Raw genomic sequence first — 26,591 nt, forward strand, 5'->3', positions numbered from 1 at the left:
CAGTAAGTCCTAGTGCAAAAGTGCGAACGGCCAAAACACCACCGTTTTCGCTCCGCATACACGGGGCCTCAGTTCAACTTGGTTTTATTAGTGAAGTCTCCCCCACCCCCCTGTTCTGTTTCAGACAGATAATGCGCCCAAAACTACAAACATTTTTTAGAGGGACTTCGTCATAAATTAGTAGTCCAACATACTTACTGACAAAATAAAAAAACACCTTATAACCTGTGAATAACTGAATGCCCATTCCTTATATTTTGCAGATCAGCCCTGCACTATTTTACAATTCTCAGGAAAAATACTAGAACCCAAGACGAATCCCCTGCATGTGAAAACATTCTAATGTTGATTCTTATTGAACAAAGAACTCTACATTTACATTTACATCATAACAATTCTGTCTGTCTTGTCGGACATCCCTCCTCGTCTTTCAGCTCACGCCAGCGAGTGAACGCCGGGCCAATGTTTATTCTTGTCCGGGCATTTAGCTTGTTACTCTCCCGCTTTCTTTTTTCGTCTCCTCCGATAAAACTTTTATTTTCTTGGGTTTTTTCGCTGCTTCGGCCATGATACCAGCTTCTGCTGAGCTCTGATCTCCACGCCCCACCCAGCTCTCGTCTGGACTACGAATGGGGAAGGAGGGGGAAGTGACGTATGCCGTAAAGCAGTCAAAGCCGTAAAAATGTGTAGTTTTTAGTGTGGCAGGGTTCCTACCATGCTCCTCAAAGTTACATAGTGCCAGTGAAGGAGATACAGACCCCTCAGACCATGACAGAGGTTCATTAAACCTGTTGGAAGTTGATGTACCATCACAATGATGAGGATGAAATATTAGATCAAGGTGGAAAAGTTACGTAGTGCTGCTTTAACTCTCTTGGTTCTTAACTTGAACCCAGGGGTGTGAGAAGGGGGGGCCCCACCAGACCAGAAACCCCCCCAGACATGGGTGCAGAGCCCGGGGGGTCGGGGGGGACATGTCCCCCCCAATTTCTGAAAAACATGAATTGTCCCCCCATATAAAAATACCCTAAATTATTCAAAATTGAACCAATGTATTTTCAGACTTAAAGGTTGAATATGTAGAATATTTATTAAAAATATATTTCTAAAAAGATAATACATCCACGGTGCGTTTTGAGGGTTACAGAATGAAAGTATTGCTACTCCATACATTTTTTTTTTAGTCTGAATTAATATTTTTAATGATCAGTGGTCAATACTCACATGACTGTATAATGGATGGATATGAATTCATGATGATGTTGAGTCTACTTTTTGATGTTGATGAAATTTGTGAAGACGGGTTGCAAATAGATGAGCTCTGATTCTTCCATCCCCGTTTTAAACAAAGGTGGTTGTTCTGTTTGGTGTTTTTGTTTGTTGTTGGTTGGTTGATTTGGTTTGTCTGATTGGTTTGAAATACATTATTTGAATTGAATTGAATGATTTTCATGATTTTTTGTGTCTACTGGTCAGATTGATGATAAACAGGGCAACATGGGTACATTTTGTTGCTAATTTTCATGATTTTGATGTCTCTTCTCTAAATGAATGATTATATAAATGAATGAATATGAATTTATTGTCAAGTTGTTTTATCCATGACTTGTCTAGATACAGATAAGAAGATTTATACAGACAAGAAGAGTTAGCCTATTAAGATACAGGATCTCTTCTTCCGGGGAGTCCTGGAAAATGACCGATGAAAACGAACATGGACATTTATGTAAATAAATTTGATGTTGGGTCAACTTGTGCTGTGTTTATTGTGCTCTTAGCAATGGGTCCTTTTTTTTTTTTTAGAACTGTTTACCACCATAACTGTGTTAAAGGAGCATGAGGCTCCTTTTAAGAAATGAGACTCACTAGCGCCACCCTTCACCACGATGGCCGTCGGGGGTACTGCAGCCAACAGTGAAGCCGGTGTGGGTACCAGATTGTATCGGGCTGCAATATTTTCCCCGGAAGTGTGCATTTTTTCCCCGCGATGGTATTTTAGTCAGAAGCAGCAGATCATAGTGGAGGTAAAAGGGAGAAGAAACATATACAAGGAATTATCAGAATTATCAGTGATCTTACTGACAGGCTAAAAAAATATTAGAGTTAAAATATTTATTAGGGACTATTTTCATTAGACAATTGGAGATTCATCAGTGAGCTGAGAACAATAATAGCCTACTATATACAGTATAGGGTAAACAATCGTTTGCTTGCTGCATAGCAGTAAGCAGTTAAATATTTTGATCTTAATAGACATTTTAAATTATCGATTTGCTTTATTACATTTATTAATCATCAGTTTTCACAAGACGGAACGTCATCACGTACGGTCAAAAGCCAATCACAAGACGAAACGTCATCACGTACGGGGAGCCGGGAAAAAAAAGCAGCTGGGAAAAAAAAGCACCGACACCGGCACGGGAGAACGGGGAGAACGCACATGCAGCGTCATGTGACGTCACATCCACAGCCCAGCGCGGGAAATTCGGGCCCGGAATTGCAGCACATTTTGCAGCACACAGCCTGTTCAAGGCAACGGAGAGATACACTAGAGGGCTCATTCTTTTGGGTTTGGAACGCTTCATCTGACATTATTACTAGAAAACTTAAAATGTATACGAATTTTTTTCATAAATCCTGCCTCAATGCTGCCTCATGCTCCTTTAAAACATGATCAGTTAGTTTGAACAACTTGTTTAGGGCTCCATATTTCATCCATATATCAATTGGCCGTGCATAAAGTAGTCCCATAGGATAAAAGGAAGATGGTGAGAAGAATTTGAGATGAGTAGACACTACATGCCCAAAACCCTTAAAATTAGGATTTACGAATATAACAGCAGTGACACACACTGTTGGCTGTTTAAGACAAATAAACAAGAAAGGTAAGCACAATAAATGCAGTATTATTTGGAGAGCCTTTACCAATTTATGGCATGGTATGTAGGGCTGTTCGATTAATCGATTTTAAATCGTAATCGCGATTATGTAATTAGAACGATGTTAAAACGTGAAACTCGTAAAATCGATTTTTCACTTTAGTGTAGGAGGGGGCGCTGTAACATGCCACCGGGCATCCCTCAAGCCAGATGCCGTAGACCGGCTCGTGTTCCTTGCAAAAAACTTGCAAATGTGAACGGCAAATGTAATGACTGACATTACACACCTCTACCTCCTTCATGGGTTGCATTGTTATTTAGCATGCAAAGACCCAGTTTAGTTTAATTAGAAAATGTCTTGTTTTATTTAATTGGAAATATAACTTACTGTATGTTTGCAAGTGCTGATTTGCTGATTTTTTTTTTTCAGAAAAAACTTTATATTTTATTATATTTTTTAAAACTTTTTTTCAACTTATTTTACAGAGTTTTGCACTTTATTCATTCATTTTTGGTTTAATAAGAGCAAAGTTTGCACTTAAAGCCCAATGGGGCAAATGTTCAATAAAAAACAGCATATTTGAAATCATTTCTTTGCCTTTTGTCAATTCACAAAATAATCGTAATCGAAAATCGGATTTTGAGAGAGAAAAAAAAAAAAATCGAGATTTTATTTTTGGGAAAAATCGAACAGCCCTAATGGTATAAATTGCATATTGGCAAAACATTTAAAATTAAAATTACGTTGGTGTCTCCCCCCAATCCTGAAATCGGATCTGCACCCCTGCCCCCAGACCAGAACCCCCCCAGACCAGGACCCCCCCAGCACGACTCCGTCCCTGTGACAGCTTCCATCCCCCCCCACCCCGTTACGCAGCAGTTCAGCTGCGTGCGTGGCTCGGTGGGAGCTGGTCCTGCAGCGTGGCAGGACTCAGCTCGTCCCGGGACGGACACGCAGCCGGGACGGGGGTCGTGCCCGTGTCCCCCCGTGTCCCCCCTCCTCATCCACCTCCTCCTCCTCCTCCTCCACCCCCGACCGACCAGCGACGTGGCGCCGCCCGGGCAGCAGCCCCGGGGAACCGACCCGTCCACCGAGCTTTAAAGCCTGATTCATGGTTCCGCGTTACACCGACGCAGACGCTGTAACGGTATGGTGCGCGTCGCCGCGTACCCTACGCCGTCGATTTAACGCGGACCATAAATCAGGCTTAACACTTTAAGCAGAAGCTCGCGGGTGTCTGCTCTCAGACCCACGGCCCGGACCTCGTGCACGGCCGGATCCCTACCTGCAGACAGGTGGAGCCCACTGGTCCTCCACAGACTCGAGCGTGGTGTCACTGCAGCCGGTCCCACGTTCTCACGGAGCATGCGCACAGCTGGGCGGAGAGTGGAACCGGCACAACACCGACACGTGCTGCGCGAAGCCTGATTTATGGTTCCGCGTTAAATCGACGCCGTAGCCTACGTGAGAAGAACCTTACGTCCTTACGTCGTAGGCTCTGAGCGCGTACTTTATGTCGTAAGCTCTGCGTCGGTGTGACGCGGAACCATAAATCAGCCTTGACGCTAAGGGAGACCCGGGCGAGACCACCGCGGGAGAGTTCGGGGGGGGGACGGGCGCTCACAGTGCTGCCAAGTCCACTAATGTTGCCACCAACGCGAGGGTTTTACACTAAACACATAATTTATGTGCTTAAAAATAACAAATAATAAAACAGGAAATCGCCACTTTACAAAAGTGACCATAGAAGAGTTGACGTCATTGCTAGAATCACCCATGAAACCGTGGAGGTGCGAGTGAACTTCCGGTTCGTCTTTTCAACCAACTACTGGATATTATATTAATAATAATAATAATAATAATAATAATACCCTCCTTCCGGGGTTTTATTAACGATTTTAAGATTTTTTTTCTCATGTCTCAAAAGAGTAGAAAACAAAAATGCAAGTAAAATAAGTCTAGACATTGCTCGTTATTTGTAATTCTAATGTAATAATTCCTCTCCCTTTCTATGCTCCATTATGTGAATTTAAATGCTTAATTTATTTTGTTATTCATATGCACCTTTTAATTCTTAGAGCGCCTTGCTTTTAGTTTTTTGTATTCTGTACAATAATTTTTTTTCCCTTTCTTTTCATCATATTGTATTTAAATTAAATGGATATACCATTATCCTTATTGAGAATTTGTATATTTTCAATAAAGTTTTGTTTATAAAATATATATATATATATATATATATATATATATATACATATATATATATATATATATATATATATATATATATATATACACACACACACACACACACACTGTAAATACAAATAATAAAATTACTCAGGGTTTTTGTAATGATACAAAAATGATTAAAAATTAAGAATTATTATTTAGAAACCATTGAAGACGAAATTGTGTGTTTTTAATTTGAATATATAATAAAAGTGAAATTAAAACAGGAATTTCTGTGTATTATTTCATATGTTAAGGTTTTTAAGGGTTAGAGGACTCTTTCAGCCAGAGATACTCTATGAATCTCCATCAGACCCAGAACAGTTTTTATTGCAGACGTAACACTGAACTGGTTAAAAAATGAAATTATAACCTTATAGATTACTGTAATTCATTTAATCCTTTTTCATATTATCAAACAATGGAAAGAATAGATAATTTTCCTCTGTTTCACTCACTTTGCAGCATCGTTTGATGGGACAAATTATACATTTCTGAAAGCATTTCACAACACCTAAGACACTTGCAGAGAACTGTGCTATAAACAGATGAATGAAAGACATGAAGGTCCCTGATGACGCAGCTAATCCCTGCTTACAAATGAGGTTAGAGGTCACTTTTAAGTTACTGCATGGATGTTTATCAATAGAAAGACCTTCCTGTCACTTTCCAGCAGTTTTTTACTTTTTCATCTGATTTTAATTCATATCCAATTAGACACAGTAGCAATCTTCATTTACCCTTCTGTCGAACATCTGGTCATCAATTTAACATTACATTTAGATCCAAAACTCTCGAATGACTTGAATGTGTCACTGAAGTCAACATTATCTTTTACCTCCTTCAGAAAGTTCTTAAAAAAACATCTTATTCTGTCTTCAATGTCTTTATCTTTAATGTAATGTGTGTCTATGTTGTCTTTTACGTTTATAATAGAAGTTTTTTTTTTCATTATGCACTTCGAGAAAAAAGTCGAAATGTTGAGAAAAAAGTAAAAACTTCGTGAATAAAGTTGAAATGTTGAGAAAAAAGGCGAAATTTCGACTTTATTCACAAAATTTCGACTTTATTCTTGAAATTGTATTTCAACATTAATCTTGACATTTCGACTTTTTTCTCAACATTTCAACTTTTTTCTCGAAGTGCATAATGAAAAAAAAATCTGACCCTCTCAAATATTTTTTGTCCTTCATGGCCCTAATACTCTTCCATATCTATTATTGTAGCTACTCCTGTCCTGTTGTTTGTAGCTATATGGTTTACATAGTTTAATAAAATAAAATAAAAAGCTGGGCTCCAGAGAGCAAAACTATTCAACTGTGAAGATGCTTTATTAAACTTGTGTTAGAAAAAAATCTGTCACAAATAACACAAACAAGTCGCAGAAATGTATAAACACTCAAATTTATTCTGAAAAGAAAAATGTAAAACCGGGTGCAGCGTAGCCTTTTCAGCCAAATAAAAAGGGGGGGGCTTAAAGTGCAGGTACAAACACTGGCTGAGCAGAGACGAGACAGTAACACGCAAAAATGATAGAAAATATGACGATTACAGCACTGAACCGGGGCTCATATGTAGTACATACCGTTTTGGGAAAAAATGTAAATGCTTTTTTAAGAAATGAAAAGGAAAAATGCATTTCTTTAAGCCGCACAGAACATCACAAGTACATTTTTTATTAAAATCAAAAAAAAATCCTCCCCATGACAGCTGTTTATTGGCATTTTCACTGGAAAACTGGAAGTGCAACCACACAAGTATTCTTGTTCTGTTGTTAGTGCTTTACAAAAGAAAAAAAAAAGAAGAGACAATTCACTCTTTCAAGAGAGCAGCACAAAAAACATGAACTTTGTGTCACAGAATGAAGAAGACGCTGAAAACTGTTGCCCCTTCAGGAAGATTTCACTCACACGTGCAAATCAAATGTGACAATTTTTGTGGAAGATTAAAAAAAAAAGCTCTTGGATGGAAAAGAAAAAAAATGTGATAAAAACACAAAAAAAAAAAAATACGACCCGCGTTCTTCTCACTTCCCATCAGATCTGTAGTAGCTGGGTTAGTGAAGCCTTCTCCACCCGACACAAGCTTAGTAGGCATCATTTTAGTGAATAATATTGATAAACACACTTCCAAACTGAGGGAAAAAGCTGGAAAACGAGCACAAGTCTACGATGGGCTGCTGTAACGATGCAAGTGTGCTTGAGGAACTGATAACCGTGCTGGTTACAGATGCAATTGTTTAAATGCTGCCATGGCTCAGGATGGAGCTGCTCTCAGGACGGCTGGAAACATGTCTGAGCTCGCCAAGAATTTACACCCAAAGAGGTGAAAAATAATCTCCAATCTTCATTTTAGGTTATTTTCTAAAACACAGCGAGTCCCGAGATTCTTTTCTGACCACCAGCATGAAAATATTTGTGAAATAAAGTCATATAATGTTAATTGAGCTGTGTGGTAAATGCATAAATAATAAGTTTCATGCTCTAAACATAAAAATCGAGTTGTCGACTTCTCTTTCTGAGATGAATCATTCCTCGACCGACTCGTACTTAACTTCAGAACAACTCAACTTGAGATCAAATGAAAGAGAATAGTGATTATTAGGGTCGTTGGAGGAGGCAAACACCAGGCCATGACAACCAGATGGGAACGTGAGCAGACGAGCGGGGAGAATAAAGCTTTTCTTGCACTCAGGAATTAACTTTTTATCTTAACTGGACCCTCAGAAACCTCACCACCAACTGACATAAAGCCAGCTGTGCTTAAGGGTTGCAACTATACAACATGATATATAAAAAAGGAAATATAAATGTTATTGAGCACAAGGAATACATACACAAGAATTACAAAAACCTCTGTCATCCTTCAGTTTGAAAGAGCATACAAGTGTTAAAGTTTGAATATTAAACAAAATAGCGAATACAAAAGTCTGATACATGAAAGGATTAAAGCATTTCTTTGTGTTTATTCTTCACTGGTATTAGTGAATACTTTGAAGGTCCGTGGAGACAGACGGCTGAAGATTTCAACGTGGGAAACCGTTTAGCAGAGAAGAGACTTGGTTTGTAAAGATGAAAACAGGAACGCAGCATAACCGAAACTTCCATCACCTTTACTCGAAAAATAAAATGTCATGACAGCTGGTCCATCAAAAAGAGAATTAGAAAAAAAAAAATCCACCTTCTTACATCAATTTTAGATCAAATGAACAGAAATCTGGATCATTTCAGGAGCTGAAGGCGGAGAATCCTACATTTCCCACAACGTCGTTCTGCAGGAAACCAACGCCTGGTGAAGCAGATCGGCTCCAGCGCAACGCCCTCTTTCTTTTATTCATATTACATTTCTGTCACCAAAAATGCTAATTAAATCTCAGATTAATGTCATTTCTGTTTGTTTTAAAAGCTATCTGTCCTGCAGAGTTCAGGGGGGAAGATCTGGGTTGCGTCTCTACTTGGTTCGTCGCCTCCAAACTGAAATAAAATCTTTGTTGACACAAAAACAGAAGTAAAGAGCAGCATATAAAAAGTATCTTATTTTTCTTGGATTATGTGTTAAATGTTATGAAAGGTGCAATCTGGAGTTAACTTCAAACTTTTAGTTTTTTTTATATGACAAAACTTAGGGCTTGAAGTTAAAGTATCCCGTGTCAACAAACTTTTTTTTTTATTGTTGTGTTACATTCTTATGTGGAACCATTTGCTCTTTAAATCAAAGAAGGTAAAAAATAAGCCATGTAAAATAAGAAAAGACCAACCTACTTGTGGTGAACACTATGTACAAAGTAATGGTTATTGAGGTAATAAAGTGTTTTCATATAAACGCTTCTATGACAAGAACTGGTCTCAAGAATCAACGAGGACTCAGACGGAAAAGCAGAATCTTTACGGCTGTTAATAAAATCCAAACGATACCGAGGCCCGCTGGCGCGGGTCAGAACACTTGGGTGTGTGTGCGGGGTGCTGGTCCGGGGCCCGGGGCCCGGGGTCCGGCCCGCCGGTCACTGGTCCCGGGCTTCATACAGCAGTTTGGCTGCCTGTCGGGACAGAAACCACAGATTTTAGTCATCCCATAAACGGGATCCCGTAACAATCAAATGGCCCTTTTCCACTAGTACGGGGGTCGGCAACCCGCGGCTCCAGAGCCGCGTGTGGCTCCAGTGTTCCCTAACGGAGCCACTCACTCGTTAGGTAACACCGGAGCTCTATTAGTAATACATTTTTCTTCTGTTCATGGTTTCAGATCTTCCAAGCACCTGCAGCTGTTCAACGACTCCTTCAGAAGACGCACGGTCCTTCCTTGAGCCAGCAATACTGCATACATGTTATTTATATACACCTTATGTTCTTTTATTTTTTTAACAATAAAGTTGTCATTTGTGAAAATTCAGTGTTGTTATTTCTTTACAGTTAACATGATTCATTTGTCTTGAGGAATCGGAGTAAGTAACTGTGGTGTACCTGTTTAGATTTAAATTAAATCTTCCTGTGTGAATTAGTGTGAAGACGAGGTGACCCGTTCCCTCTTCAGGGAACTACAGGCTGATTTATGGTTCCACGTTACACCAACGCAGAGCCTACGGCGTAGCGTACGCGTCGATTTAACGCAGAACCGTAATTCAGGCTTAAGATCCGTTTACGTGTAACTGCATGCGAGCGTCCGACTATCACGTGGAGCTGCGTGACATCGGACGCTCTCTGTCCACACTAAAACTGTTAAACTCACGGCCAGTTAGGACAGTCCAATACAAAAAAAATAAATGCAATGGAATTTATTTTGTCGCAGAAGCTGTTACATGGGACACGCTTTGTGTACGCAGTCGGCTCTTCTCCCCGGAGAGGTTTTGTTCCCTCCCCTGCTACACGTCATTCAAGCAGCCAATCAGCACAGAGCCTCATTATCATAGCCCCGCCCCTCAGAATCCCTCATAGAGGAGGTTAGAAACGGTAAAGATAAAGACATGGCCCACAGACTGAATTTCTGATTTATGTAGAAAAAAATCAGAATTTTTTTTCTTTAGATTGTTTTTAAGACATTCAAGGCCTGTTTAAAATATACATTAAATGCCATAATAGGTCCCCTTTAAACCAGGCTCTTCTGTCTGGTCTCAAAACTGTTCAATGTTTAAGAGTCTGCACGGATGAAGAACTGTGAAGCACAGATGAAGCTAGGGTTGCCAACTCCCTGCAAAATAAATAAGGGACTCCTCATCTGCAGGACCGGCGGACCCGGTTGCCTTCATCCTTCCTGGGGTGGTGAATTTTTTTTGCCCCTTTTTTTGTGAGTGAAACGATTTTGTAATTGTTTGACTCCAACCTGAATTAAATTATAAATGGAAAAATGAATATAAAACAATAGAAAGAAAGCAGAACATCCATTCTGTAATAGTGCAATAACAAAAGTGCAAACAGAAAGTCTGTAGAAAACTTTTATAACTTTTATGACTATTTTTTGATTCTGTAAGTTGACTCAGTAAAACGGGACAAAGTGCGTCCCTTTTCAGCTCAATACGGGACACCTACTTTAGTTTATAAATACGGGACGATTCAGTTTTTCAAGGGACGGTTGGCGACCCTAGATGAAGCCCGGCGCCGTAGCGAGCCGGCTACTGTACCTTGTGCATTGCAGCCAGCCACAGCGAGGCCACCTTCTTGTCGTCTGCAGCCTCCATGCGCAGCTGCTGCACGTCCTGAGAGCCCATGGGCTTGTAGTGGAGCAGCATGCCGCTGGCTCGCGACGTCCCTCCTACACACACGTCAGATATATCAATATCACATCAGAGAAGCTCACGCTTCAGGAGATACCACACATCTAAACCCAGAACAAGTGGACGCTACGAAGAGCGGATGTTTTCATGAGGTCACAAACACAGATGGAGCACAAAGAGGGACAATGAAACCATGCAATAAAGTAATATACAGGACTGTCTCAGAAAATTAGAATATTGTGATAAAGCTCTTTATTTTCTGTAATGCAATTAAAAAAAGTTCATACATTCTGGATTCATTACAAATCAACTGAAATATTGCAAGCCTTTTATTATTTTAATATTGCTGATTATGGTTTACAGTTTAAGATTAAGATTCCCAGAATATTCAGATTTTTTGAGATAGGATATTTGAGTTTTCTTAAACTGTAAGCCATGATCAGCAATATTAAAATAATAAAAGGCTTGCAATATTTCAGTTGATTTGTAATGAATCCAGAATGTATGACATTTTTATTTTGTAATTCCAATATTCCAACAATATTTTAATTTTCTGAGACAGTCCTGTATATATATAAAGAAAATTACAAATAATTAAAGGACATAAAATCAGAAGCAGTTGTGGGAACACGTGGAGTCATGCAGCGAGGTTTCCAAAGGAAATGGACATCCTGTTTGGTGCTTCAGTGAAGAAATCCTTGTGGCAACATCACGGCACCTGACGTTACTCAGACCTCAGCTACTAACCTATCAATACAACTAGGGACACCCCGATACCGATATCGGGCTGATAAAGCTCACATATACTCGGAAAGATTCACTGATACCACTTCATTGTTGTTGTAGTTACTGGTTAGTGACTCTAGGGGGAGATGTTGAGCTGCAGTCGGCGTGGTGATGAGAAGAGAGTGATACATGAGTGAGACTGGCTTCTGGACGCACTCGAACCACGATATGGTGTTTCATTGATATGTTATATGTTTGATATTTTCTTAAATGTGAAGACAGTGCCAGTGTGACTTTATTTACACAGAAAGATAATTATTTGTTTAAAATACTTATTCTACTCATTTTATTCATTTTTATTGAATTTATCTGTTGCAGATAAAATCTGTCTTCCAATTCATTGCATTTTTAGCCTAGTTATTTTTGTGGTAGAAGTATCGTATCGGTACTCTGTATCGGCAAGTACACAAATTAAAATACTTGTACTCTGTGTGAAAAAAAGGGTATTGGTGCATCCCTAGCTACAACATAGCTCACGTTAAGGTCGGGGCCTGGGGGGAACGCAGCCCAAGCCCGGCCGAGCTGCTGCCGAGGGAGAGCCAGACTACGGCCCAGTCCCAATCCCCCCCTAGTCCTACTTTTCATCACTACCCCTAAATTTTGCGCGTTCCCGTGAGGGTAGTGGTGTCCCAATTCCTCTTTGCATGTAGGGCTAGTGGACATAACGAGGGCTAGTGTGTATGAATCTAGCCCTTCACAGCGAGGGATTTCAGATTCTGACTCGCCGACCGATGGCCAGAAAAAGTTCCCAGAATGCTTTACGTCATCATTTGCAGACTGAATCAAACAAAAAAACATGGCGGACATTTCTAATTTTTAGTGAATAAAATCAATATTTTGAGTTAGTTTCTGCATAAAAATGCATTTTTATTACATTTCTAGCGAGAAATATATATTTTACTTTCATAATATTCACTCAGTGAATGTACATAATCACTCGCTTGCTCGTTGTTGCGAAGTCTTTTCAGATCTTGCCAGAATAAAGGCTGATTTATGGTTCCGCGTTACACCAGCGTTGGTGTAACGCGGAACCATAAATCAGCTCCCGAGCCGGCGGCTCTTCTTCTCGTCCCGAAAACATCGGAGCAAATTTCTTAACAGGCGTTATTTGGATAAACTGAGCCCAGGTTGGGGATCTTAAAGGTATTCTCCCTGATGTGGAAGAGCTAGCAAGAATTTTGAAAGAGGCACCTCTAAGCCCCGCCCATTCGGTCCGAATGAAACGGATTGGTCCAGGACCAGAGGCTTGGCAGGAAGGGAAAGAGGAGGCTTAGAGGAGGCGCCACTTTCAAATCTTGCTAGCTCTCAGAAGTTGCATAGAATAACTTTAACGGTTACTTTTACGCCTGAAAAAATATTAAAACTTAATAAAGTGGCATATTAACAGCGCTACAGCGGAAATTAAAACAGCTTTTATCTCTGGGCTTCCTGATATGGTGTGACGTATGTGCAAACGTAACTACGCAGTCGCTTACGTACCCGAACGTAAACCACACAGTGACGTAGCAGGTGGTGTCCCAATCCCTAGGGAACATTACAAGGACCCTACTCATCTTTAGAGCTAGTGGTAGTGAGTGAGGGTTAGTGGTAGAAAGTAGGGGGTGTATTGGGATTGGCCCTACATGCGGAACGTCTCAGGTGAGCAGCTAGACGACAGTAACGGGCCGTAACAAGTTTACGTGAAATCATCTCTGCCTGCACTCAAAATGAACAGTGCTGAGCTTTGCGTTTTGAAGATAAAGTCATGTTTTGCTCAGTGTATCAAATCAGACGTCAAACGTCAGAAAACATGACGGTAAATTACTTCCTGAAGAGAGTTTAGTGACATTTTTGTTCACAAAAATACCTGGATTATTCATCAGTTATTAAAACTGGGGCCAAACGATTTGTGGATGTTAATTAAATAACCAGAATAAGTTTCAGTCTCAGTCAAGAACAAATACATTTGTAAGAACAAATACAAAGAGCAGATGTTTATCCGTTTTAGGAGTAAAACTGTGGGACTCATTAGATAACGACCTTAAACTAGCAAACTCAATAAAAGCATACAAGATATTATTCAAAGCAAAGGTAATGGACACATATATAGGAGCACAATAAGCAAACAAAGAAGAATGTAGACATGCATGAGATAAAATGACAACCTAAATTGGTTTGGTCGGTTTGCTTAGCATCTTTTCACTTTCTGTTTTCAGAGCCATCATTATTATTATTATTATTATTATTATTATTATTACCATTATTACAGTTATTTAAGCCATTATTGTTATAATTATTATTATCATCATCATCATCATCATCATCATCATCATCGTCAATATTGTTATTATTACTACTATTATTATTATTATTATTATTATTATTATTATTATTTTGTGTAGCCTTATGATACTACTTTTGTTCTTTTTGTATATTCTATTCTACGGTGGCCGAGACCCGCCATTGCTGAAAATTAAAGAAACGCTGCAAGTAAAAAGAAATGCCGCTGCAAATAAAATAAATGCTTTGCAAATAAAAAAGCCACAACGGAAGTGAATTACCGGGGACTGTTTTTGCTGATGCAGGAATAAGAAGAACAACGAACAAGAAAATAAGTGAAAGGGTTAGTGTTCAATGTCGCTACGTGTAATTTTGAATGTGCAACACCGGTGCATCGGCAAAAATAGTCCCCGGTAATTCACTTCCGTTGTGGCTTTTTTATTTGCTTCGTTTTTTTATTTTATTTGCAGCAGAGTTTCTTTTTGTTTGCAGCAATATTTTATTTGCTAAGCGTTTATTTTATTTGCAGCTGCGTTTGTTTCTGTTTGCAGCGTTACTTTTATTTTCAGCAATGGCGGCCACCGTAACATTCTGTTAAAAGGTGGGCTAGATCAGCTTTATGCTTCAAGCCCAAACCTTTTCAGTCAAAATAATCACAATGTTGACCAGGGAAAAACCTGTGTTATTTTGTTTGTTGATTTTTATGTTTGTGATTGACCAAAATAAATATTAACTAACTAAAGTTGTGAAAAAGCAGGAGGTAGCAGGGGTCCATGCAAACACAGAAACAGCAGGTGATGATCAGGTGGAGGTGATGGGGACAGGTGGAGGTGTGGGGGACAGGTGTGGGGGGGCGTGGCCAACCTTCAGAGATGAAGGGACTGTCCAGCAGACTGGTGTAAGTGTGAATGTCATTCTCTGCACCCGAGGAAGAAGCGGCGCCCGCCACAGTCAACGCAGCAGAGGACAAAGTAAGTGTGTTAGTGCAGAAAAACAGAGTCACTGTTAGTCAGGAAATTGTCCAGGAGTTTGGAGAGAACGTTAACGTGCAGGGCGAGATGATGAATTATAATTAGAGCACAATGAACCCTGTGCTTCTTCAGCTACGCTTAAACAGTCTTACCTCCTGGACTCGTGCCGTCGGTCAAAATCTGCATGCTGGAGATCCGAGACAGCTCCACCTCGAAGTGACTCTCCCCGTCCAGGAACAGGTACCTGGTGTTCAGGACAGAAAACACACGTCTCAACCACATCCAAGCAAGTCACAGTTTATCATCAGAAATATCTGTTCATTAAATACACAGAAATACACATTTCATTACGTCCATAACCACTGGAGACCCCGACTGTCATCATTCATTTCCACTGGACTTTGGCTCGTGTAAAACAGATTTCCTGCCTTTGCTGCATTAACAGAACTCTCTGGTAAACTTGCACCAACAATCACGGTGCACGGGAACAGAAATCGTCTGGGAGGGGTTTTCAAGGAACCATTAAAGACACCGGCTCAGGCTGTAGGTCACCGACCAATCCCACAAGTTGATCAGATCATACATCGGTCATGAAATCACTACACTGGCTTCCAAGTGAGTCAAAGGATAGAGTTTAAAATCTTCCTGCTGGTCTACAAAGACCTGAATGGTCTTGGACCAAAATACATGGTTGATCTGTTAGTTCCTATGAAGCTCCCAGACCCCTGAGCTTCATCTGGATCTGGTTTGTTGTGGTTCCAGAACCAGAACCAGCAAGGTTCAGCAGTGTTCAGTTATTCTGCTCCTCACCGGTGGAACAAACTTCCTGTAGACCTGAGGTCTGCTGCAACTGTAGATCCTTAAAATCAGGATAAAAACATTACTGTTTACTGAAGCGTACTCTGAAATTAAATACTTACCTGCTGTATTGTACTGCCCTTATTTTTATTTTTTTACAGCTTGTGCTTTTTATTATTTTACTTCTTTTCTTATCATTTTATTTATTACTTTACCTCTTTTTCTCCTAATTTTATTTACTGTACAATTATGTCTTGCCGCTTTTAATGTTGATGTAAAGCACCTTGAATCACCTTGTGTTGAATTGTGCTATATAAATAAACTTGCCTTGCCTTAGTTTTTTGAGTGAAGGCAGTGAATTTGGTCGAATGGTGTAAGTTCAGGGTTTTTAAATGCACAGCCATGAACCTACTGGATTATATCATTTAGTCTTAGTAATGTCAATTAACATCTAACATCTTATGTATATTTATAATTGCTCTTTAACTAAACAAAAATATGTTTTATCCGATTACTCGATTAATCGATGGAATTTTCAGTAGAATACTCGATTACTAAAATATTCGATAGCTGCAGCCCTACATGTGTGAATTACACGGTACTGAGCTGCAGATGAAGCCTTTAAAAGAAAAACCCACCCATTTTTACTGTGTTCTGGAAAACACAACCAATAAGAAACCAAGCATGAAGCAAAACCCAGGCTTTTTTCTCAAACTGAGACCAACTGAGGCCAACGTGTCAGAGTTCTGCCGGATAAAACTCCCCCCAGCCTGGAGGAGACGGGCATCTCTCTCTGTTGCTGATTGAATGCCTTCTGCATCCCAACTGTGAGTTCACCTGTGGTTGTTGGAGAGACGGCACGTCGTGGTCTCAGTCTTCTCTGACGTCCCCAAAGTGACAACGAAGGTGCCGCCTGAAAACATGGCAAAAACAGGGAAACCTCCTGTGAGGACGTGCGTGGGAGAGTGGGGGTGCTGGTGTCTCATACTGATGGGACCAGGCTTTGGAGATAAAGTATGTTCACAAAGATAATGTGATGAATAACAACACACATTAACAAGCCACCACTAGAATTATGATTAAAGAGGGAAAAAATGAAGTAAAGTTTTTTATTAAATGCTTAGTTTGGGATAAAATCCTTCCCTGGATCTCTTTGTGGTCGTTTCCCTGATCACATCAGGCTGAAACAGCTCTTAAATCAATGAGTCAAATGACGAAAGCCGCTGAGCTGCATGATATGAACCACAGGACCACTGCAAAAACTCAAAATCTTAACAAGAATATTTGTCTTATTTCTAGTTAAAAAACAAAAAAATCTCATTACACTTTAAACAAGACTCATCACTGGAAAAAACAACAATTTTCACCTGTTTCAAGTAGATTTTCACTTGAAATAAGTAGAAAAATCTGCCAGTGGAACAAGATTTTTTTGCTTGTAATGAGAAGATAAATCTTGTTCCACTGGCAGATTTTTCTACTTATTTCAAGTGAAAATCTACTTGAAACAGGTGAAATTTGTCGATTAACAAGTTATTTTTCTGGTAATGACTCTTGTTTTAAGTGTAATGAGATTTGACTAAAAATGAGACATTTTAACTAGAAATAAGACAAATATTCCTGGTAAGATTTTGAGTTTTTGCAGTGACCCCGCTACTTTCCCTGGATGAAGAACGGGCCTCCTCGTCTGGCCCTCCCCCCACGTCAGTCTGTTTCCATCAGAGCCCACCCGCGACCCGCTGCTTGACCTCTGACCCCGTGTCAGGACAGGCAGGACGCTTGATCCAGGTAATAAACCCAGGGTGTCCAGCAATTTAAAAAGAGCTACAGAATAGGCCTGTGTTGAGAAAAATAGATTTTCCGATTCTAAATCGATTCTCATATTAAGTCCTAAATATGGATTCCTATGTCTAAACATCGATTTTTTTTTCATCGTTCCATTTTCGCCCGTCATCGTCACGTCATTTAATTCACACATGCGCGTGGTGTGAAACTATCAAACAATGAACATGGTGTTGAAGGGCAGCGGCAGCGTTAACAAAGCGCTGGTTTTGAAAACTCCTAAACTAAATTAACTTTTCTTTAGAGAAAATGCTGAAAGAGGGGTCACTAAAAGCTGGGGAGACTGCGCTTCTCTGCCCCTCCCGCCCCCGCTGCCGTCACCAGTGTTCAATGATTTTGATATTTCAGCTTCATTTCTAAATGTTATACTAGTTCAATGAAGTTCATATTATTTATATTTACTATAGCTTGTTTGGTTTCTTCTGTTATCGGACACAGTTTGTCATGACACTCCTGAAAAATCCCTGGTGCTTCATGGCAGCTGTGTGTCTGGTGACAGAATAAATTAGACAAGTTAAAATGATTTGTTTACAGCATGAGCTGTTGCAATTTCCTTCTTTTTTTTGCACTTTAAATGGATATTGAAAGGCCTATTTGAGTTATTTATTTCTCAGTTATTTCACAATAATTATTGTGAAATTATTATTTCACTAGTTATTTTACAGTTATATCATTTAGGCAAGAGCTCAAAAAACATTTTCAGTCAGGAAGGAAGGAAGGAAGGAAGGAAGGAAGGAAGGAAGGAAATGAGCCAGAAAGAAAGAAAGAAATGAGCCAGAAAGAAAGAAAGAAATGAGCCTGAAAGAAAGAAAGAAAGAAAGAAAGATAGAAAGAAAGAAAGAAAAAAAGAAAGAAAGAAAGAAAGAAGTGAGCCAGAGAGAAAAAGAGAGAAAGAGAGAAAGAAAGAAAGAAAGAAAGAAAGAAAGAAAGAAAGAAAGAAAGAGAGAAAGAAAGAAAGAAAGAAAGAAAGAAAGATTACAAAGGTGGAGTTGAATTGGTATTTTTTTTTATCGTCATTTTTATCGTTATCGGGATAAATGCCAGAAATTATCGTGATACATTTTTTAGTCCATACCGCCCATCCCTACTCACAACTACTTCCGACTGCAGCTTTAGTTTTCACCAAGTCGTCTCTCTTGAAGAAAGCCGGAAGGACGTTGAGATACATTTGAAGTGTAAAGCGGTAAAAGAAAAATAACTTCCATCTCACCTCCCAGAAGCACCTTGAGCTGCTTCTCGTAAAACTCCATCTCCTTCTGCGAGGCCAGGCTGCACTCAGCACACTGTCTCACCGGGTCTACGAAGCACATGCGGGGCAGCGCCACCTTCTTACTGCAGCACTTATCACAGAAGCAGCGGCCGCACCGCCGGCAGTGGTGCTGCAGGAGAGACACATGCATGAATGAATGAATGAATGAATGAATGAATGAATGAATGAATGAATGAATGAATGAATGAATGAATGAATGAATGAATGAATGAATGAATGAATGAATGAATGAATGAATGAATGAATGAATCTTTATTTCGGCTTGTACACACTTTTTTACAAAACAAGATGAAAAGGTAAAATAAACATTTCTTTTGCCGAAAAGGTGCAGCTGAAGCCGTAGCTTATAGTGCCTTCTCTTTTTATCTTAAGATCAGCTTAAATATGAGACATTAGCATTACTCTGTGGAAACAAACAATACATAAAGAAGAAAAAAAATAAGTAAGACAAAATATAAAATTTACGTTTCACATTCTAGAATGTTTTTGATAAAATACTTTATAATTAAAGTGTTTTATATTTATTTACAATATTTTCTTTAAACATTTCCTAAACTTGAAGATAGAACTGCACATTTTTAGGTCGTTGTCACAACTATTCCATATTTCTCTAGCCTTAATTGATGTCCATCTGTTTTTAATATTTGTTCTTGCTGTCGTCTTCTCAAACATGAGTTTCCCCCTCAGATCATAGCGGGTTTCTTTTATTTGGAACAAATCCTGAATGTAGTTTGGTAGCAGTTTCTGCTGGGCTTTAAAGGCAAATAGAACAGTTTTCTGTTATATCATGGAATTTTAGAGTATTATATTTAATAAAGAGATTATTTGTTGGTTTATAATAGTCAGATCTATTAATTATCCTTAAAGCTCTTTTCTGTAATAGGAAAATAGGGTTTGTATTCGTTTTGTAGGTGTTACCCCATACCTCCACACAATAAGTCATGTATGGAACTATGAGTGAGTAATATATCATAAACTTTGCTCTTTGACAGAAAAAATGATTTGTTTTACTTAATATTGCTAATATTGCTAAGGTTTTAGACATTTTTGATTTTACTATTTATATGTGATTTCCAGCTAAGTTTATCATCAATTATTACCCCCAGGAACTTATTTTCATATGCACATGCACACACACACACGCGGGCTGGTTGAGATGGCAGCATCATCACAAAGGCTGCAAAAACTCTGATATGCAAGTTGTTTTGTTCAGTTCAAGTGAAAGGACACAATACATAGTGCCACTCCTGCACTCTGTTTTAATACATATTCACCACTGCTACCTGGAGGGCACGTTAAAAGCACGTGAATGAAAGTAGCAGCCACTTTGTATTAGGAAAATGCATCATCTGAGGGTTTATTCAAGTACGATTGACCTCTAAAGCCCCTAAAGCCGGGTTCCTTTGACCTTTGTGGGTCTGCTGTTCCAGAGTTTAAGCGTGTGTGTGGAGGAGGGCGCGTGCGGGACGTATGGATGACATGCAGACGAGTCACAAGACACCCAGAAAGAGGCTCTGCTTGATCAGAGCTCAGAAGCAACAGTTTCAGGGGCGTGGCCATCATGTTTTCTTTTGGCGCTTTTCCACTAGTAGCTACTCAGCTCGACTCGCCTCGGTTTGGTTCTTTTCCACCAGGGGTCTAACATGCAGAGTAGACACTTTTTCTGTATCTATTCTGTCGAGGTTCTAAGCTGCTGAGTCGGCTGTATCTGACATCATCACACTACAGACCACCGATTGGTCGTGGGGTTGGAGTCAGACGTCTGAGTCAGGAGGAGGAAATCAGAGAAAGAGACTCTGACGGATTCTGGTTCATTTTATTCAACCAGCAATGGCAGCAGAAGTCTGTTTCATGATCCAACTCTGAGGTGCAGATGTTCATAAACCTGGTGCTGAGGAGAGAATTAAAAAGGGATCTAGACGGAGATAAAGAACGACCAGATCTACCAGGAGATCTGTCACTTCATAGCTGCTCACGGCTCCAGCTGACTTTTCAGCAGCGCCGAGACAAACTAACAAAAAAAAAAAAAAAAAAGCGTTGCCGCTTTAACTTGATATCAAACACAAGCCACAGACCCAGCAGCACATCTATCATCTCCTCCAGGTTCTACATCTTTAGTGTTGTTGTCTTCTTCATTTAGATACACAATCAAATACGTCACAGCAGCTTCTCCAACCTCCTACTTCTGCTCCAGATGCTGAATTATTATGGAAAAGAAACCAGGCTGAGTTGAGATGAGTAGAGCTGAGTAGGTACTAGTGGAAAAGCTCCATTTGTTGTTCTGCACTGTGCTGGTTCCCTGAGCGTGCACGTGCTCCGGGTAAACCAGGGGGGGCTTAACATAATGACTTGTTGACCGACGCGTCTACAAGCGGAAATCATGATCAAATGACAGCTCCTGGAGCGATGCAAGTTCAGGTCGGGGGAAGGATCTGGAATGGTGCCAGCATACGACTGAGCATGGGGGTTTCCTTTTGGTTTTATAGATGGTCAGTAAACATTAGATGATGCCGTCACCAGAAGACGCATCTTTGATGTAGAATTTCTTACTGCCCAAAAAAAGAAAATCAGAGCTGCATCAAATCAAAAGTTGCAATTTCTCTATTATGCAGTCTATTAAAAAAATAGATTGTCATCGTCACCGACATCATATGTCTTTGGCGGAAGGATAAGATTTGTCAATGTTGATTTTACAGTCCTGTGTTAGCTAATAAGCTATACTTTTAATGTACAGAAGTATAGCAATAAAATATTTTGCAGGATTTGTAAGAATCCTAGACCTGTAATTACCAGACACTACGAAACATTTCCAATTATCTTTAACACTAATAATTATCAAATTACTACTACTACTCAAATAAGTACAATGTCCCAGAGTGTCTCTGAGCAGGACATTGAACCTCACGTTGCCCCTCACAGTGCCAGTCTCAAGCCGGGATAAATGGCTCTGTTAGGAAATACACTCAATGGCCACGGTTACATGATGTTTTTTAATTGGGAATTAATTATTCAGAATTAAATAATTCAGAATTAAACTATTTTCCTTCGAGTTTACATGGAAATAATAATTCCGAATTGAGGTTTACATGGAAAACACGTTTGATCGGCTTTATCCAATTCCTCTACAGGTCTGGGGGTTGGGAAGGTTCTGATTGGATAGGGGGCGGACCGGAAGTTAAACTACCGGAAGAAAAACTAACTTAGCCGCTACAACTTTGGAAAGCTCACAATTTTTCAATTTCCTGCCATCTGTTCTTTTAATTATTTCCAGGTCCTCCAAGCTATTTATTAAATAAATGGTCTCTGCCCTTGACCACCGTTTACTGCATGCGGAATATAAGCGTCATGGAGACAGACGGGCGAGGGAACGAGCAGCGCAGAAAGACCGGAATTAATTTAAAGTGGAATGAGTGTATACATGATCGTGGAATTATTCTATTTGGATTTAAAATCGGAATAAACCAGGCACTTACTTCGGAATTAAGTTTAATTCGGAATGGCCATTTTCATTCGTAATTAAGTGTTTATATGGTAATTTTTACAATTTTTTTTTATGGATTTAATTGTTTATTTCGAACACATAAGGAAAAAAAAATATAACATTTTAAAACAAATTCAAAACATACAGAAAAAAAAGCAACAACAACAAAAACGTAATACAAACAGGGAAAAAAAAAAACAGTGTCCGAAAAGGAGTAGGTAGAAGTAAAACTTATTTAACCCTGCCCCTTTGTTACCTCTATTATAAATTAAACATAAATATTAATAATAAATAAAATAATTTTAATTTCATTTTAATTCTGAATTAAAGAGGAATTAAACTTCTCATATAAAACGCACTGATTGAACCTCACACACAGTCTCAAGCCTGGATAAATGGGCATGTTGGGAAATACACTCAATGTTTGTTAATTTCTTTTAAAAAAAAGACAATGCACATTTTTCCCCATTTACTTTTTACTTACTTTGTCACATCAAAACCATATTTGCAGCTTTTGTCTGAGGAAAGGACCCCCCCACACACCACTCATCTTGAGTTTTTTGCAGTCAAATGGAAATGGGATTTAAATACACAAAAATGGTAGAACTAAAACCTCAAATCAACTTTTTCCTATTCACTGGAAAATGTTTGGCAAACAGAACAATGTTTCGGTGCCAAGGACGAACAGAAGCCAGAAAATAAAAACACAAAATAAAACAATGTTACAGATAACAGACATGAATCTTAATTTAGCTTTTTAAGCGGATAAAGCCCACTTTTATCATTAAGCTTTTTATTTTTGGTCTCAAGTTATCGTACAAGGGACATAGCTGACCTTTCTTCTGATGAAGTCGAACTTAGTGTCACACTGCATACATCTTGGACACTGCAAGAGGAAAAAGAGAGAAAAACAGGATGTTACACAACTTGCTGAGCTGAGCAAATTCTGTCCAACAGCAGCTCCGCTTTTATTCTCCTGAGTTATAAAACACACATATCAACAGCTGCTCACATCCCCATGGGCCTGCATATCTATTTTAAATAAATTAAGGTACTTAAAAGGTTTTTTTATTACATTAATACGCTTTTAAAACCGTTTATACTTTATATTACTGGTAATTCCAAAAACACTTTTACATATTGATCTGAACACAGATGCCTGCACAAGTTAAATCAATAATTAACTCTGTCTTTGGAGTTTGAACTTTTTGCAAACATTGTTTGTCCATGTAGTGTGTAGTTTTATGAAAACAGATGGAGGAGAAAGTGTTGATTTTGGACCTGACTGTTGTAGTCTTAAGGCTGATTTATGGTCCCGCGTTTCACCGACGTAGAGCCTACGGCGTAAGTTTCGATGCGACGCGCAGCTACGCCGTAGCCTCTGCGTCGATTTAACGCAGAACCATAAATCAGGCTTGAGGAGCGAGTTTAGCAGCTCCTGCCACTAGCTAGCAAAATACTGTCAGCTAGCAAACTAAACAATAAACGTAAACGTCCCGTTTACAAACTCCCGGGTACAGAAGCGCGTTTATGTACTGAGGCAGCGACTCCAGAAAGTGTCTGGTGAGCATGTTGAGCTGGCAGACTGGCCTCAACGCCCAGTCCAGCCATTACACCCACAACTCTGTCAACACGGGGAAGGTAGGAGGCGGACACCGAATGTTCGCCAAAATAAAAGCGCTACATCCGAGAGAGCGAGATAAACTTGGATTTGTTTCCCCCCTTCAACCCCAAAGGGATATTTATTTCACAAATTAGAGACTACATTTTAAATAAGCCAATTGATTTCGTAGCTTAAGAATAAATGAACAAAGACATTCATTTTTTTCTTTTCACAAGAGTTATACTTGGATGCAATATTTTACTGTTTTACAATTATATTTGGTTGTATTATTAATATTATTATTATTATTATTATTATTATTATCAGTACAGTTATCAACCAAAGGTTTTGTTTACAGGTATATATGAAGGTCAAAGAGTTTACATGAGGTAAAATGTATATATTGGTTCTATAACTATTGTTGTCGACAGATAACTTGTGCTAATGGTTTACCAAAGAATTTTTTTAATTTATTTTATTTCATTATTTTATTTATTTATTTATTTTTTTTTTTTTTCTGGGGCAGGGGGTATTTAGTATTTTAAGGTGACTTCTCAGAATGTTCGAGGGACGAAAGTGAAAATCCCTTTTTTGCTATCCCCTCACAAATGCATTTTCTTTTTGATTTCTTTTTGATTTATTTATTCATTTATTTGGTATTAGTTTTGGATTGACTGTATATCGGATTTTGGTTGATGATTTGTTTTATTTATTCATTGATTGATTGATTTTTTATTTTCTCCTCCACCTCTTTTTTTTCTTTTCTTTCTCCTTTTTTATGAAAAAAAAATACCCAATTGATACTGTAATGATGTGCAACTTGTATAACTGACTTTATTTCTCTAATAAAAAGTTTAATAACAAAATAATAATTTAGCAAAGAAAGAAGCAATATTTGCAATAAATTAAATAAACCCAATTACACAAAGGGCACCTTCATATTCACATACACGGTAAGTTGTGCAAGACTGGATGGACAGTGACTAATTCTACATACATACAGTTCATTCATACAGTTTCTGAAGATAATAATTACAACTGTGCTGTACAGCTTCCATTATACATGCTGTCATAAACAATTAAATCTTAAATTAACATGTTTAAAAAATTGCTAATTTTAAACATAGATATAGAGCAGATTGAGTTAATATAGGGATAGTATTGTGTAAATAAGTATATTTATATAAATATTAAATGGGCATGTGTGTACAAATATATAGAAATACTCAACTATGTGTATGTATGTATAGGTAAGTGTGTGAGTATAATTATAGTATAGTTAGTTATTATAAATACGTGTTAATAAATGATTAGTGAATGGGGGTAAGATTAAATAAGTTTACACTTCTTCCTTCCCCTTTTTGCACATGTAATTAAGATATTAAGTGTTAAAGGATTAATTGTTTTGTTGTTTTTTTTGCTGTTTTGTGTTCTTATCTTCTCTTTAATTGTTGTCTTTTACATGTACAAAATCAAATCAAACGCATATCCCAAATATGAGTAACCAATTCAGGTTTCAAGTACAGGACTGTCTCAAAAAAATAGAATATTGTGATAAAGTTCTTTATTTTCTGTAATGCAATTAAAAAAACAAAAATGTCATTTGTAATTGTCATTTGCTGTAAGCCATGAGCAGCAATATTTCAGTTGATTTGTAATGAATCCAGAATGTATGACATTTTTGTTTTTGTAATTGGATTACAGAAAATCACAATATTCTAATTTTCTGAGACAGTCCTGTATATTTTATTCTCCTTTTACTATCAAGCTTGAAAATTGCTGGATTTTATTCTGAAAATATTAACCGGAAGCCCGTCCGATTATACTCCAGTTAGCTCCTTGTGTGCATGCAAACGATTGTGATTCCGATAGCTTTTTGCTGCAAATCCACCCGCCTATCTCACCTCTTTATCCGGGACCCACTGTGGCTCTACTAGAGAGAAAGGGCTGTTAAAGGCACCGTTTTCTGGCACCATTCGAAGACCGCTAGGACTTCGGACGAGCTTCTTTCCGTCCGGTAGCGAAGACATTTCTGTCGGAGGTTCCTTCTCTTCTGCGCCGTCGCCTGGCTGTCACCGACCCTGCCACGCCCCCAGGGTGATCGACAGGACATTCAACCACTCACAGCACAGATCCGAGATCATGTGACCCTGCGTCTGTCACCGACTCCGCCACGCCCCCAGGGTGATCGACATGTGACCCTGTAGCTCTGTTGGGTGTTTAGTTGTTGCATCCATAGATAAAAGATAGGATAAAACAGGCAGCTGATTTTAGACTCCTAAATTAATGATCTCATTCTACATCAACATGAGTTCAATTACATTTTATTTATATAGCATCTATTACAACAGAAGTTGTTGCTAAGATCTTTCCAGAGACCCAGAAATGACGCCCAAGCAATTATTACATAAATAGTGGCAAGAAAAACTCCCCTTTACGACACTGTTAGGAGTCAAATAAAATGAAAGTACCACTACCAGTGCCATGTTGTTAAAATAAAAAGAATAATAACAAATTAAGATCATTTTTAATGTGTTTATTAATGTCCAGAGTTGTTATCAAGTGCAAGATGACCAAAAATCTGAAAAAAAAGGTTTAATTATTTTTACATGCTTAGGAAATTAGTGGTATCCAGTAGATTAACCCACAATATGAATTAATACCCAAAGTCAATTGTTTTTCATTGTCTAAATTAATAATTCCACTCTATCGAATAGGTCTTTTGTTCAATTCAATTCAATTTTATTTATATAGGAAGATGTCAG

General features: G+C 38.7%; 2 protein-coding genes and 1 long non-coding RNA gene across 6 annotated transcripts in view; 1 reads left to right on the forward strand and 2 right to left on the reverse strand.

Moving 5' to 3' along the window:
- The window catches only part of LOC133462641 (transcription factor IIIB 90 kDa subunit-like), a 151,838-nt gene extending 147,627 nt beyond the window's left edge, over positions 1 to 4,211 (reverse strand). Inside the window, exon 1 of the mRNA XM_061743980.1 lies at positions 4,166 to 4,211. The gene's annotated coding sequence lies outside the window, so the exon portion shown is untranslated. The remainder of the gene's footprint in view (positions 1 to 4,165) is intronic.
- The window catches only part of LOC133462642 (uncharacterized), a 186,977-nt gene that overhangs the window by 140,561 nt on the left and 19,825 nt on the right, over positions 1 to 26,591 (forward strand). Inside the window, exon 1 of one of the 3 annotated variants that reach the window (XR_009784268.1) lies at positions 25,756 to 26,010. The exons of the other annotated variants lie outside the window; for them this stretch is intronic. This is a non-coding gene — a long non-coding RNA (uncharacterized LOC133462642). Of the gene's footprint in view, positions 1 to 25,755; positions 26,011 to 26,591 lie in introns of those variants that run through there. 3 annotated transcript variants of the gene reach the window in all.
- zfyve21 (zinc finger, FYVE domain containing 21) lies at positions 8,496 to 25,895 on the reverse strand. Of its 2 annotated transcripts, XM_061743978.1 has the most exons (8): positions 25,731 to 25,895; positions 23,059 to 23,109; positions 18,683 to 18,851; positions 16,471 to 16,546; positions 14,988 to 15,079; positions 14,729 to 14,782; positions 10,727 to 10,857; positions 8,496 to 9,148 (listed from the first exon to the last, which is right to left on the reverse strand). In XM_061743978.1, the coding sequence occupies exons 1-8, from the start codon at positions 25,854 to 25,856 to the stop codon at positions 9,113 to 9,115; spliced, it is 735 nt and encodes a 244-aa protein (XP_061599962.1). In that variant the 5' UTR covers positions 25,857 to 25,895; the 3' UTR covers positions 8,496 to 9,112. The 2 variants fall into 2 exon arrangements, with proteins under 2 accessions (XP_061599962.1, XP_061599963.1); XM_061743979.1 differs by lacking the exon at positions 14,729 to 14,782 and having other exon boundaries at positions 8,497 to 9,148.

Source organism: Cololabis saira, chromosome 16 (assembly GCF_033807715.1).
Source record: "Cololabis saira isolate AMF1-May2022 chromosome 16, fColSai1.1, whole genome shotgun sequence".
In the NCBI taxonomy this organism is placed as follows: domain Eukaryota; kingdom Metazoa; phylum Chordata; class Actinopteri; order Beloniformes; family Belonidae; genus Cololabis; species Cololabis saira.

Excerpts from the sequence above, each read along its gene's own strand:
- zfyve21 (XM_061743978.1), bottom strand. The coding sequence starts at position 25,856 with ATGTCTTCGCTACCGGACGGAAAGAAGCTCGTCCGAAGTCCTAGCGGT. Across the intron at positions 18,852-23,058 it reads TCGACTTCATCAGAAGAAAG|CACCACTGCCGGCGGTGCGG; the intron begins GTCAGCTATGTC and ends TCTCTCCTGCAG. Across the intron at positions 14,783-14,987 it reads CGACGGCACGAGTCCAGGAG|AGAATGACATTCACACTTAC; the intron begins GTAAGACTGTTT and ends CCTCGGGTGCAG.